Below are 15,742 nucleotides of genomic sequence, written 5' to 3' on the forward strand. Positions count from 1 at the left end.
GGCCTTATTATAGATTGCTTTTTCCAGCTGTTGCCTTGCTGTGATAATAACATAAACAACATCTCAGTAGTAGTAGCAAAATGATGCTTATTTACTGTTATTATTATTTACCTTAGTTTACCTGAAAAGGCAGTTCAATATTCATCACACAAAAGCCAATATAGTCAAGGTTTTTGGTTTATTTCTTGTCTTTGTAAAACGATTTTCCTTAACACCAAAAGGTACATAATGTAGCCTGACTACTAAACATGGAAAACAAAAGCCAACGCATTGAAAAGCTTCAGCCCTGCCAAAGCACCAGTCCAAAAGGCCTCAACACTGTTTGAAATCACAGTGAACCGACACTTTTTTATCTCCACTCAACATTACTTGCTTAGCAATTTCCACACATTTTCGAACCCAGTTACAAAACTGGATTTACTTAGTTATAAGGTCATATAAAAACTGAGACATATATTTAAAAGACTCAAATGTTTGACCTGGGACATAGGAGCTAAAAGTAACTGTTTTTGGACCATACTCTCCAAAGGGTCCAATATCCCAAATGATCACATCATAGCAATTGCCAAACATATAAATATCATATATGTAAAAATGATTTAAGATAAAAGATAGTGTCAAATATGGAGGTAACCTCATGTGCATCCACTTTCTGGGGTAACAAAAAAACTGCATTCTTGAAAACTATGGACACACTTCTAACACTACCTGTTCTGTGGATAAATTCTGAATGTATTAGAGAACCTGACAGTATGGAAATGTGAATTCAAGCTTCATTGTCCATAGAAAAGAACTCAAACGCAGTTTATATTGCAAAAATTCACTGTAAGGGGTATAAATGTATACAAATCTTTGAGGGGAGAAAACTGAGAATGCAGTTTGCACATCTAAAATTGTAAAATGTTGTTCATCAAGTCATACTAGAATCTAAAAATAAAAATGTCTGTGAAACACCCACCCACCCTTGTGCATGGCCTTTTTTTCCCCCAACAAATGTTCTATTCACAACTGTGCGCATGTAGCTAAAGAGCAATACAACCTACCATAACCATCTTTTGACTTCACAATTTTCTGAAATAGGCACTCAGAGTGCTTTGACTACTTTCAGACAAGACTTTATTTATAGCTAATGAATCATTATGAAGTTACATTCCATTGATATATGTTGACTATATACAAAGCTAAATATGAATTTTTCAAATCTTTCCTCAACCCAATATGACAAAGATGCATGATTGTCTAATAAAGTCCATACTGAGGATAGATTTTAAATAATATTCCTTCCTACGACATTTTAAAAAAACCTATATAAAAACATTAACACTGATATTAATGAATATTTAAGCATTTTTATATAAAGTCTATTGTGACCAAGAGAATACCAATGTCATTTCTAACTTTCATTTGTATGTGCATCAGACTCAATGGATACTGCTGGGCATAATAAATTATGGTGACTATGGGCATAATGAACAATATCTTGGAAAACAAACCATGCTCTGCTTGGACTTCATGGGCATGGATACAGGGTTGTTAAAGCATAAGCATGCTAAACTTGTACTGACACTCTTTACAATAATATTTGCTTATTCAGTGGAGCATACAGTACCATAATAGGCCTTGGTTGAGGTGATAACACTACAGACCTTTGATTATGTCACCAGATGTAAGAGCACCCTCTAGCCTAGTGTAAAAGGAACTGTTTGTTTGAGCCATATTAAGGCACTCAAAGATTCTGCGATTAGCAAATGTGGTAAACCCACCTTTAAGGACTTGTAATAAATGGCAGCACCTAATTATCTGGTCACAGAGAACAAAGCACCTTTAAACTACTGAGTATACAGATGTTTCAAATGGTTATGGTCCAACTTCCTGGCTGTATGGCTGCCTAACACTCTAAAGGACCAAAAGGCTTATCTGTTATTGTTTTTTTTGTTATTGTTGTTTAAATCTGAAAAATTCATATGATTTTAAATAAGGGAAATCAAATGTAAGAGCTAAACAAAGAAACAAGACTGTCTTCAAAATAAGCATAACTTCACTGTCAAGCTCTCATTAAATAAACAAGCAGAAATCTTTATTTCCTTCATGTTTGCCTTCAAGTCAACTTTATGGAAAAAAAGATATTTGGCAGGCATGGAAAGGGGAAAGTCCAGTCTACTCCTAAAGGTGAAAAAACAGCTCAGGGGTGGAAAATATGGCCTTTGTAACAAACTGCTTAAGAAATCTGAAAATCTTTTCTCACTTGTTTATGGAAGAGAAAAACATTAAATTAATTAAAACCATCATAAAATATTAAGAGAACTTTCTGTCCTTTTGCACATTTCCCTTTCATTTGAATTAATATTAGTGTTTGTGAAACAATAGAAAGTAAGGTATATCCATGAGACTCCTTTATGACTGGGGTAAGTGCTGTTTGATGATCTCTTTGGACTGAGGTGGTATCCTGTCCGGAAAGCGCACCTGGAATTCCACTATCATGTCGCCACGCTGGGAAGGATTCTTGGGAAATGGCAAGCCCTCTCCTCTAACTCTCTTGAGGGTGCCTGGTTTGATGATGTCATTGCAAGGCAGCGAGATGACTTTGTTGTCCATGGTAGGAATGTTCACGGTGCAACCGCAGAGGGCCTGAGGAAAATGGATGGATTGGGAGAATCTCGTCAGACAACAGCTGTACTGATGCATTAGAAAGAAATGTTCAAGAGAATATGAAGTTCTATTATAAGGTAATTTCCTATTTGCAATTTTAAAAATATCTGATGAACGCAAATGTTTTATTAGACAATATTAGGTAAATAACTAGCATATGTAGTTTACAAACACAGATTACAATCTAACATGTACCATGCTAGTATGCTCTGGAACACACTGCATATGAGTCTTGTACTGTGAACACTCATGTCATGAACAAATGTCATTTTATAAGGATGACTTGTCATTGAATAGTAGACATTTATTAACAAATTTTTTTTGAGGGAGAAAAAAAGGCTCATTACTGTTAAAAGGTATGTATTCTGAGGTATCATCTCAGTTATCTCAATCACTTTATAAGAATGAGTAAATTAATGAATGAATAAGTATCTCTTTGGACATGATGGAGATAAGTGATAATTTTATGTTTTGTAATATAAATAATACTGATTTACGAACTTCTAGGGCTCCTTTAATCACACCTCTGTGTCCATGTCACACTGTTTGGCTATTTATAAGATCAGGATTTGTTTAGAAGGCTGAAATACTGTCTGTGGTTACATGGTTGCATGTCTAAAATAATAAAGTCTGAACTCAGGACTTGGAAAAAGAAGAATCTCAAAATGACTCACCTTAATGTCTGAGAGAGTATATGGCTTACCTTACATAAATGTGGATAAATGACTGTTTGATGTCTGAATAAGAAATAGAGAGGGGCTAATCGTGTATGCTGAAAGCTAATTTTAGCTGCTGCTTTTTTCAGCTCTGATGGAGCAACTGAAGAATCATCTGAGGTCATAAATAGATGGCAAGTTTGTCAGAAAGGTTTCAACCATCAATGAGTACAAAAAAAGTATTCAATTGGCCTCTGGGCATATTCCTTAATCAATGTCATATATGCCTGCGGATTTAAGAAAATCGGCTAAAAGAACTTTATATTTGGAGGCCTCAACTGCACAGTATGACTGAACAAAATCATCATTGGTCTAAATCATAGGAAAAAGAGTTGATAAAGTATTTTTAAAGTAAATAACAGAACCTAATCTCCCATGCATTAGAGCCTTGAACATTAGCCAGTGTCTCAACAATCTTTCTCTGGATGTTGAAGATATGCTGGCTAAATCCAAGAGATTAAATCTGTGATAGAAATTCCAGTTCCCATTAATATGCATTTTTTCACCATTAATTCATCTCAGTTTATGAAGGGCAGCTTATATTCTTTCGCTCAATAGACCATGGTTCACTCACAAAATTAAGGTGCTATGCAGCAGCTGCCCCAAGAGGCAAGGAGTATGTGCTAGCAATGACATCAACTTCTTGCTCCAGCAGCAGAGGGGTGGGGGCATTCGTGGAAAGATGGCTGTGGCTGAGCCTCATGCTAACATTTGGCCTTGGCAGTGTGCCAGAAAACTCCACAACTGACCTAATGAGGAATGAGGGCCCAGGACTGAAGTTTTCCTAAACAGCACTAAACAGCAACAAGGCTAGCTGCTAAAATGAACTGACTTCAACATGAATTCATTTTAACTATGGTTAAGGCTATCTAAGGCTATCTTTGTTTAGGAAGCCAGCTTCAAGATTTCACAGTATAGATTTACAGTGCAGCCTAAAATACCTTAAAATGGCTGTATTATAAATAAAGCTAAAAAATGCATCTGAATGTTGCTGCTGATACAAATTTAACTTGCCTCAGACCTTTATCTGTGAATGTGTTTACGATAAACAGGCAAACCAAGATTTACGAGACAAGTTGGCAAGCCCATGTTGTGCCCAACAGATGGCATAACACTTTTATAGCCTCTATGATATTATAGCTGTATTAACTTCTCATCAGCTTCCAAAGTGGGCATTTAATAAGTATGATGAAAAGGACCATATCTATGCCATCCTCTGGAAAATTCAAACACTGTCCTGTCCCATATTAGGGGATCCACAAAATGAAAAAAAAAAAAGTTTCCATTTCATTTTACATTGGCTGTGGAGTTCATGTCACAACACATCAAGACAAGGGACTAAGCTAAATGCAGTCTAGTCTATTTTTGGTAAAGTGGGCTCTGCTCATAAAGGCTTGAAGGCCCTGCAGAGATTTCTTTGAATGAGCTGGCGCAAGGCATATGTTACCTGGACTGAGATGGTCATTCAGTTAAATTGCACCTGACTACTCATCTTTAAAACAGCCATGCGAACAAATCCCTCCATTCATATTAGAAACATTAAAAACAATAATGCTGAAGTTGTGAAATATATTAAGATGACTTGAGACATCAGGGTATTTTAATGAAAGGCTGAGATTGAAGAGCTAGACGGTTGATATTTGTTCTAAGTCAGCAGAGTAATATAGGAATATCATAAGTTTCACAGAACGTCAGTCATTAGCATTACATGTACAAATCACTATTTAATGGCAAATGTCTAGAGTACACAGGCTACCAATCAAGTTCTGGGCAAGAAAGCTGAAGATAAGCTGTCTCTTAAACAGATGAATTAATAGTCAAAATGCAGACTCATAGAAGCTGGGATTGTAAATAGGTTCATCTCATATCCCGAGTTAGACAAACAGTTATTAAATAATGTGTGAAGCTATGGTTTAGTGTACTGCAGGGGAGATAGGGTGTACCAGGTCTACAATTCACCAATGAGGAGGTGCTGGCCTGAGTCACATTACTTTCATATGACACTCCAGGTCCTTAACACCTCTAACAATGTGATCAGGTCTGTCTTGATATGCACTGGGAATGCCACATAAACTAGATGGCTATTTATGGTTTAAAAAGAGATTTTAAAGAAACTTGATACTCCTCTACTCCAAACATGGTCTTTCCAAGATAACAAGCTAATTCCAATGTGACCATTAATTCATTCTAACTTTGTTCTTATCTGTGCCTCTTTACAGTTTTCTATGTATATATTTCCTTCACTGACCTTCCTTCTCTTTTGATTCAGCAGAATGTGACCTCAAAAATAGCATTCGCAATTAAACCTATGACCAAAAATACACAGACCTCGGCCGTTGCCACACTTGCACGACAATTCTGGCCGCACCGTTCGACTTTGCAGGCGCTGCCTTTTCAAATCCAGGACTCCGCGCCAGAGTAAGGACTCCACGCCATGTTGTGCATGACACTACACCACAACATTCTTGGGCTCTCACACTGTAGTGGGAGAGGATAAATTAAGTGTTGGCCTTGACCAAGCAGAGAAGGGACTCCAATTTGTAAAGTTCACAAGTATAATGTCCTAAAGAGGCTTCAGAAGCTAATTTGGGCACCGTGTAGTTGATGCCAGCTAGGCCCTCTGTCTTACCTTTAAATTCATGCAGTGATGGTTCACTGCAAATTGGACTAATCTATGTCTGGGACTCAGTGCTCCATGGAATGACAGGAGTCAATTGATAAAATAACCAAACTCATTTGATCTACCTGTAAATGAGACTGAATGAAGGATGTAAACCCAGTGTCTCCTGAGATAGTGTGTAAGGCAGAATAGGGAATTTTCAAGTGTGCTATTATTTAGGTTTTGTAAAATGTGCAATCCCAGGTAACAGAAAAAAAAATAGAAGCTGGCTCTGTTGTTGACTTAATGCTGTATGAAGAAATGGAAGATGGTGTATGTGCATGTGCGCCCATGTGTTCTTCAAAGTCAAATTATTTTTAATATAGTGCTTTTTACAACAGCCATCGTCACCATGCAGCTTTACACATGAGCTTTACACGAATCCAAGTCCCCAGTGAGCAAGCTGAGGGCGACTATGGCAAGGAAAAACTCCCTAGAGCATGTGGAACCAAGACACAAAGGCAAGGCCCATCCTCCTCTGACATTCCAAAAACTCTGGAGAAGGCTTCCATTCTCTTCATCATGGCCCAATCATGCATTACTGCAGGCTAATTAACCATCAGTCTAAAACTTTGCAATAATTAAAGTTTGGGAGAAAGACCAAGCCTGAAGCTCCTCTCTTAGGTAATATATCCCTTATTTGTCACTATCCTTCTCTGTGTTTTACCTTCTTTACCATAACCTCCTAGAACTCCAGCTGAAATTCATATAGTTCCTTTCCCCCTCTTTCAGCTTTCCATTCAGCCCTCAAGACAGAAAGCACATTCTATACAGTTATACAGTGGCTCCAAAAGAGTGATGCATACAATAGCCTGAAGGAACATTATGACAACTAACAACTTATGGAACATTATGACAACTAGCAATCTCATCGTACACATTTCATAGATGTTATAAAAAGCGAGAACATTTCCACTGGCTTTAATAACTTTTCATAAGACATATTTCAATGCTTCCTAAATGGAATGATGATAATGTTGCTAGTACAAACTTAGACTCTGATGTAATCTCTGAGAAATCTAATAAGCTTGCAATTATGCACATTATAGAAAAATAACTTTTTTTCTTAAAAGTCATGATGTGTCTGCTTAATACCTTTTATTATGTCTTTACTAAGATATTCATGTGTTAAACTTCAGATCTAACGTAGTATTGTAGGAAATACAGGAACACAGTTGCTTTGCGATTGCCCCATTTTAATTAGCCTTTGGTCTCATATTCAAGATCTAATCTAAACTAGATCTCATGGTTTCTCCTACACACTTGACTCTGAATGAAGACTCTGCTGTCTATTGTACTGCTGACTGTCTATTGTACTGACTCCTTTTAATTGTAATACACCAGCAAAGAAAAATATTCTTCAACAATGTTCAGAAAATGAAGAAGAATAAATCCAGACTGATGTGACTTGTTCTAAATAAATGCCAATTTTACAATGACAAAGCAGAAAAGTTATGTGCAGAAACAGAGAAAAAGTTTTCCACAGAAAATATTTTAAATATAAATGAACCCTGGTGTCCAAGTGAATCTCCATACCTGCTGAGAACTGGGACATGCTTAATGCATTGGGCTTTTGCCCAATCAAACTATCATACAAGCATTATTAGCCTATATTTTGCTGACTATATGGCATGAAATAAGTCATTTAGGCATATCATTGTAGTTTATAAAAGTCTATTATTATTTTCCATTTAAGACCAGGCTGGTTCCAGCCACACATCGAAGGTTACTGGCTAGTGTTCTGAATGCCTATATAAGAAAACTATCCTCACTTTCCACTGAACTTTATACTGCCTATATGCTCTATAATGGTTCACATCATACCACTTCAAAATAATATATTTCATCACCTTAGGCAAATATAAATCATCCACCTCCCCAATAAGTCATGGTGTACCCCAAGGATCAGATCTTTGTCCTATCCCCTTTATCACATACAGTGTGTCCGTAAAGTATTCACAGCACTTCACTTTTTCCACATTTTATGTTACAGACTTATTCCAAAATAAATTAAATTAATTTTTTCCCTCAAAATTCTACACACAATACCCCATAATGACAAAGCAGAAAAAGTTTGTTTGGAATTGTTTCAAATATATAAAAAAATCACATGTACATAAGTATTCACAGCCTTTGCTCAGTACTTTGTTGAAGCACCTTTGGCAATTACAGCCGCAAGTCTTTTTGAGTATGATGCTACAAGCTTGGCACACCTATTTTTGGACAGTTTCTCCCATTCTTCTTTGCAGAACTTCTCAAGCTCCATCAGGTTGGATGGGGAGCATCGGGGCACAGTCATTTTCAGATCTCTCCAGAGATGTTCAATCGGGTTCAAGTCTGGGCGCTGGCTGGGCCACTCAAGAACATTCACAGAGTTGTCCCGAAGCCACTCCTTTGTTATCTTAGCTGTGTGCTTAGGGTCATTGTCCTGTTGGAAGATGAACCTTCACCCCAGTCTGTGGTCCAGAGCGCTCTGGAGCAGGTTTTCTTCAAGGATGCCTCTGTACATCCTTGCATTCATCTTTCCCTCAACCCTTTCTAGTCTCACAGTTCCTGCTGCCAAAAAACAACCCCACAGCATGATGCTGACACCACCATGCTTCACTGTAGGGATGGTGTTGGCCAGGTGATGAGCAGTGACTGGTTTCCGCCAGACACGACGCTTGGCATTCATTATGGGGTATTGTGTGTGAGAATTTCGAGGGAAAAATGAATTTAATCCATTTTGAAATAAGGCTGTAACATAACACAATGTGGAAAAAGTGAAGCTCTGTGAATACTTTCCAGATGCACTGTACATGCTATGTCTGGGACAAATCATCTATAGTCAAAGTATCAGCTTTTATTGTTAAGCAGATATGTTAGGGGTAATTTCACCACTGCTACCAATGATGATTCTCCAGTCATTCCATTAATACAGGTGATGACAATATCCTTTTCTGATTTGAAGTTCTGGGTGGATGCAAACTTTCCTAAGTTAAAATCACAGAAAAAAGTGAAAAGGATGTTAATAAATATAATTAAATTAATAGTGTGACCTTAATTCCAAATACTTAAATTGTCCAGTTTCTCTTCTTCAAGCATGTGCAGGCTTTTTATGATCTTGCTCCTGGTCTTTCTGAACTTCTCTAACCCTACATCCCATTTCTCATCCTTAGGTCCTCAGAAGACCATTTACATTACTACACACCAGGTTTCCTCAATGGGTGGTAGGTCATCCAGCACCATGGCCCATAAACTTTGGAATGCATTATCTCAACCTCCATGACTGCTCTCAGCTGAATATTTTCTTATTCATGCAGTACTGTGTTTCTCATTCTTATGCTGTCATTATTTAGATTTTTGTATTCTTAATTTTCCTGACATACTTTGTAAAGCAACCTTGCAAGCTACATAAGTAAAGCACATAATGATAATGATTATAAACAACAACCTATTGTGTAGACTAGTGGACTCCAGGAATTGCACTTGTGGTACCAGATTTCATCTGTGAAAGCACCATTACTTCTACAAAGAAAGGAGTGAGCACATACCTCTTTAAGACTGATTTTGGCAGTATATATGATGTTGGATCCATCCCTCTTAAAGTGCAGGTGCCCCTTGTCTTTGAGCACGAATGCGATGTCAGCTGGAATGTTCTCAGGCGTCTCATCGCCCTCCTTGGGGAAGGTGATCTTGGTCCCCTCTTTCCAGCCTCTCTTGATGACAATATTTAGGATCTTGTCTTCTGTCCGCATTGTCCTCCCATCTGGGTTGAGGCGGCGGCGTGTGATTCGCATTCGCTTGGTACATCCATGGAAGATCTCCTCCAAGGACACCCGCAGCTCATGCACCACGGGAGGGTCCTGCACCTTCCTTCTGCTGCTGTGTAAAGGCTCAGTGCGGTGTCTTCGACCGCCGCCATGATGGAAACCATTGAGGCCATTGAAGCTGAAGTGGCTAAACGAGCTGAAAGGGTCGTCCTCTCCGTCCATGTCAATGTCCATGTCATGGTCCCCATGATCTGCAAAGCCATTGTTGGCACCTCTGTGACGTCCAGAGCCAAAAAAAATATCAAAAGGGTTAGAGCCTCCAAAGAAAGAGGCAAAAGTGGCGTGTGGGTCCCCATGAAAGGTGTAGTGATATGTACTCCCCTGTCCACTAGACGTGCCAGTTCCTCCAGTCTTGAGTCCTAAAATGGTAAACAATGTGAGATAATACATAAAATAAGGATATCTACCTTTATGTCCCATAAATACAAAACTTTCTACAGTTAATCAGACTACCATGACAACAGTTCATTACTTGTTCATTATTATTTAATAGTGATAAAATGGAAGATATTTAATTCTAGTGTGAATACCAAAGACTGGTGAATAAATGCATTTTTAATAATGTTGAACTCAGCCTTATCATATATTCATATATATACTACATCACTATCATCATCATAAAAACTGAATTCTGGAAACGTGGATGCTTGCTAATTAGCATTTTTATTAAGCAGACAGAAAAAACTTGAATATTGCAACACAAAAAACATCTGATTATCCTACTGAAAAATAGGGCAAGGACAATTTCTTGCTAGATACATAACATAGCATGGTTTTACATATCAAATTGTGGTAAATTAATGTGGGTTTAAGCATAAGCAAACAGTTCTTTCATTCAGAAAATATTCTCTCACCTCTTCTTCCATGACAGCATGGAAATGTATATTATGTAACTGTTCTCGGACAGGGTTCCAGCTTAATGATATCCTTAGACTCTGGCCTAATGTACTGGCATAAATATTACTACCTTGGAGACAGCAATGCCCTATTGTAAGTCTCTCTGGACAAGAGCATCTGCTAAATGTTGTAAATCAATAATGTAAATGTAAAGAACAAAAAAGGATATGCCCATGATATAATGACAGATAAACCCACTGTAGGGCAGGTGTGGGTTTACTCCATGACATTGGAGTGAACTTGATTTTCTTTTTTTTTTTTTCTTTTTTTTTTGTAACTGCTCATACATATCCATTTTGAAATGATAGCATAGCCTGCCAAGTGTTTCTGTGTATTTAAATACTGAGAAAAGACAGCATAAATTCAGACAGATGGGTACATTACACAGACATTCTCTTACACAAACCTCACTTCTATTTTGAATTCCCTACCAATAACCTGGTGGTCTGGCACTTGAAGGTCAGAAAGAACATGTGACTCAAATCAAAGAAAAAATCAGAAAATATTCTGAAACGACGGTCTAAATCAGGTGTCTCTCAGTACTAAGATCTAGGCAGTGTTTAACCAAAACTTTTTCAAAACAAGATGAAGGCACAATTCAATGTTAGGTACTGTCTTTAATAATAGGGATAACATGTCTATTAAGACAGAACTGTGAGTTCCTCTGTAAAGTCCCACAAAATTAGCACCCATTTGCAAAGGCAGACGATTGATGGTTTGTAATAAAGGCACATAATGCAACTTTTGGGACCAAGGGCTAGTCATCTAAGCAAGCTACCTTACAAATTTAGTAAAGCTATATCATGCTATACATTTTTCTCATGCTTTGAGGTTACTCTGAAACAGAAATTAGTTCCTCAGGTCAAAACAAGCCCATCATTAGAACTGTAACTGGGTCAAATGGAAACAATCATAACTTTATTTAAATAGACCCAGTTAACCCAGTGTTTTAATGTCATGTTTGAGGTTGACTGAGTAAAAAAAAAAACAAAAAAAAAAAACCCTATTAAACTGCAAGGATACATTTTGTTAGGTTTTCTGAAGCCCAGTTTTAAATACGTGGTGCATAAAGTATTTGAATGGCTTTATGACTGGGAAACTACCCTAAAAGAGAATCTGTTTCACTGCTGCTAGATCTGCAAATTGCAATCACTATCTCTTAGAACAGTCTGAGGCTTTCCAACAATTTTATAGCCTATGCAAAAAGGTAAAGCATATAGGATGTAGAACAAACATCAAAGCATTCCTCACATATCCAATACTCTCTGCTCACATGGGAAAGGCAAGAATATAAACCTGTCTAAGGATGTATGAGTCATCCTGGCATGTGGCCTGGTATGTATATGGGAATCAGCTGAAATCCTTCTGAAATCCTGGACACATTTTTCCTTTCATTTTTAACCAATTTGAAGATTCAGCATCCAATAAAAAAATCCAAAAAATATTTTCTGCACATTTCTCAGTGTTTTAAAATAAGGGACTTTGTTTTGTTTTTGTTCCTCTAATGTAAGATACTGTAAAAAATTATATATATATATATATATATATATATATATATATATATATATACACACACACACACACACACACACACACACACACACACACACACCACTCTGATGTTCCACTAATGCAGTGAGACAATAGTCAGCAACGTTGTACAAAAAGAGCATATGTTTGATTATAACTTGCTTGACTAGTTTATTGCTCAATTTTACAATTTTATTGTTTTCATTGCATTTATTGTCATCAACTTCCACTGCATTTGAGAACATCAACTTCAGTGTGTAAACAATAAATAAAACTTTAAAAGTTAGCATGTATGGAGTTCTATGCCCTGTGGAAGTAGCTCTATGTCCTGCAGAAGCAGCTCTATAACCTGTTGAAGCAGTTCTGTAACCTGTGGAAGCAGCTCTATAACCTGTGGAAGCAGCCCTATAATATGTGGAAATAGTTATATAACCTGTGAAAGCAGCTCTATAACCTGTGGAAGCAGCTCTATGACTTGTGGAAGCAGCTCTATAATCTGTGGGAATAGTTCTATAACCTCTGGAAGTAGCTCCCTGATCTGTGGAAATAGTTCTATATCCTGTGAAAGCAGCTCTATAGCTTGAGAAAGCCTATGCAAGGTTGGGAGGTAAGAGCTATTCTGTTGTTGTTGCTAATGTTTTTTAAAAAATAAACACTAATAAGAATCCAGATGTTTTACAAGAGTTAGTTATCCTTTTGTAAGTAATATTGGGGGAGTAAATTAATATGGATACTGTAAAAATCTTCTGTGTTGTAACATTAAGAAGATGGTTTTCCTTTTAAAGACCAACACTTTGTGTCTTGCACTCATATAAACACAGGGTTATGTTTTGGTCCATGAAAGTGTGCAGACTTCTAGTAGTTGGGGATTAGGACACTGGCTATCATGTATATTAAACCCTTATGGTAACATACAAACAGTGAAGGGAAAGATACAGCATTTTTAGCTACTGCCTGAGAGATATGCAAACCAAAAGGAACAATTTATACCGAATGAATCCAATTCTGAATCATCAAATACAATTTCAAACTTTCCAAAAAGACATTTGAACACCTTCCAAGAATGACTGTTCTATAAGATTGTTTTTATTGCATTTGCTGCTCTTCAACACAGTGCCACGTTTCTCAGAGCTGTGAAACATACTGAATATCTGTTGCCCTGAACAGGCAGGATTTTGTTCTACTTACCATCTTCTCCATACTGGTCATAGATGACCCTCTTCTTTGGGTCACTCAGGACTTCATATGCCTCTGCTATCTCTTTGAACTTTTCTTCAGCGTTAGGTTCCTTGTTTTTATCTGGATGGAACTTGAGGGCCATTTTTCGGTAAGCCTTTTTGATCTCCTCCTCATTGGCACCAGACTGAATGCCCAGGATCTTGTAGTAGTCCTTTCCCATGGCTTCAATTGATAGTGCCCTTCTGGAGCCACCCTCTCTAGCCTGGAGACAAGAGAAAGGCAGGTTATTCTTATAACCAAAAAGAAAGGACAAACTGAACATAAGTGACGGCAAAGAAGGCCTATGAAAAGTGAGAAGAGAATTATATGGCCCACAAAGTCACATTCAGTACTGAACAACAAACTGAACTAAAAAGAATTTGAATTAGAGCTTGGATAATTGTGGATAAGGATGTAAAATACACTGATACAAAATGCAGTTTGGGATTATGAAGTGAGTAGTAACTAGCAGTTTACCACTACCTGGAACAGCAGTGACAGCTTTCTTTCAATACTGACAGGCTACACTGAAGCAAGCTCCAATGTGGCTATATCCTAAAGGGCACTGCAGATACCCAGCTGATGCTATTAACACAAGACCGCTTTGAAGAGCGGTCCAACCTGCAGAGTGACTGGAAACTTAATAAATCCGTTATAAAACAAATTGTTTCCATGAATAGGGTTTAAACCTCTGAATGTAAACGGGAGAAAATTAGGAATAAACATTTCGAGGTGAACAAATAGTGGAGCCTGCATATGTGGGCGTGAAAATCCTACGATGCTCGCCAATGCCAATGCAGAATTCAGCCGGTTTGCCGCAGCGACCGCGGATTCTCGTACCCCAGTACACTGTTATCCTTCTTTTATGGCTACTTTGCATTTAATTTCATGGTTGTTAAGAAGAAAGCAAATAGGTGGGCGACAGCTCGCCATTTCTGACGTCACTGTCGTTTAAAATAGACAGCTGTAGTCTCATGGTATTCCTCACAAAAATGTCGTGTCCTCGTAGTAGCACTGTCGTTTACGACAAAGGATTCCCCACTATTTAACACTGGCATCAGAAATAAAATTGGATAGCATACACTATAGCCTAATCAGTCTCAGAAATTGCAGTTGTGAATGTTTACGTTGTAGCCTGTGAACATTCGCTTTAAAAATATATAAACGCTCTAAAACCACATATGTGATAGCCTTTCCCAAGTCCTCGAATTTACAGCCTGTCATTAACAGTAAGCTAAATAAAATACTCCTTCCAGTAATTATTTAAGCGTTAATAGTTTTCTATGTATTGCACCAGAACACAATTAGACTAGACCTAGCATATTTCAGTGAACAACACGAACTTACTAACTTCACTTATCGCACAATAGTCTATTATATTAATAGCCGCTATTTCTGTAGCCTACAATCCATATGCTCAAAAATCAGTGTCCGTTCAGATCTACTGGAAGGAATCAATTCGCCCTCTCAAGGAATCGGTTGCTCAAATGCCGACAAGTAGAATTAATTTGTACACGATGAATGAAATTTTAAATTGCCAGAGAACTGAAATCCCTAAGATACCATTAACACTGATATGCTTTTTCTTGCCTTTTAGGTACAACACGCACATTACATTTTAGATCTGGGTATTCACAAGTCAAAATGAGCAGTTGTTTTGTAATCATTCAAAAACGTTAAAACCCTATAAGCTTACCGTGTCCGAGTATCGTTTTGCTGACTGGCGGTTGTAGTTTGCCTGACATCCAACTCCATTCGTTTAGCCACGCCCTCAGATCTGTACAGTGATTCCCCACCATCCACCTCCAAAGCGGAGGGAACGTTAGGTTTCATAGGTGTAATGAGTAGGACTATATAGCTATAAAACATAGGCGTAGATATCTGTGTGCAGAGGCTGTAGAATGAAGTCTATTAGTAGCTTACTACGTATCCTTTAATTTTGGTTCAATAAATAATTTTAACAACAATATTGATTGGCCTAGTTTTGAATCCCCTTTCTTCAATAACGCAAACCAAACGACAGTCTAAGTAGAGAGGGGGCGTAAAAGCTGAATCAAGACTCCTGATGTCAAATATGGCTGTTTCCTGGGTCTCCCAGCCACTGAATAAAGCAGTAAAAGGAGGAAAGAAAGACAATAGCAATAGCTACCCAACAGGAGTGTTGCAGACTAGAAGTGAGGCAAATTTAACCTGGGGCATGACACCTGTATTGTTTGTACAGGCATCTCAAGTGTCCATCAGAAAAAAGGGCTTTTTTAACC

General features: G+C 37.7%; 1 protein-coding gene across 2 annotated transcripts; it reads right to left on the reverse strand.

Annotated features, from left to right (window-relative positions):
• Nucleotides 1-159: 159 nt before the first annotated feature.
• On the reverse strand, nt 160-15,308 carry dnajb5 (DnaJ heat shock protein family (Hsp40) member B5). 2 transcript variants are annotated; one of them, XM_081714156.1, is made up of 5 exons: nt 15,178-15,308; nt 13,452-13,704; nt 9,558-10,195; nt 8,911-8,996; nt 2,496-2,628 (listed from the first exon to the last, which is right to left on the reverse strand). In XM_081714156.1, exons 2-4 carry the CDS (start codon nt 13,660-13,662, stop codon nt 8,928-8,930), a joined length of 918 nt encoding a protein of 305 aa, XP_081570282.1. In that variant the 5' UTR covers nt 13,663-13,704; nt 15,178-15,308; the 3' UTR covers nt 2,496-2,628; nt 8,911-8,927. The 2 variants fall into 2 exon arrangements, with proteins under 2 accessions (XP_026884531.1, XP_081570282.1); XM_027028730.3 differs by lacking the exon at nt 8,911-8,996 and having other exon boundaries at nt 160-2,628.
• Between the last annotated feature and the right edge of the window lie 434 nt (nt 15,309-15,742).

This window comes from Electrophorus electricus, chromosome 5 (assembly GCF_041902795.1).
Source record: "Electrophorus electricus isolate QZ-2024a chromosome 5, ASM4190279v1, whole genome shotgun sequence".
NCBI classification, from domain to species: Eukaryota; Metazoa; Chordata; class Actinopteri; order Gymnotiformes; family Gymnotidae; genus Electrophorus; species Electrophorus electricus.

What these genes read in the sequence shown, in the direction of transcription:
- dnajb5 (XM_027028730.3), bottom strand. Translation starts at nt 13,662, where the DNA reads ATGGGAAAGGACTACTACAAGATCCTGGGCATTCAGTCTGGTGCCAAT. An exon ending in TGACCAGTATGGAGAAGATG is followed by an intron (nt 10,196 to 13,451) that starts GTAAGTAGAACA and finishes TTACCATTTTAG; the next exon opens with GACTCAAGACTGGAGGAACT. An exon ending in CCAAAATCAGTCTTAAAGAG is followed by an intron (nt 2,629 to 9,557) that starts GTATGTGCTCAC and finishes CATTTTCCTCAG; the next exon opens with GCCCTCTGCGGTTGCACCGT.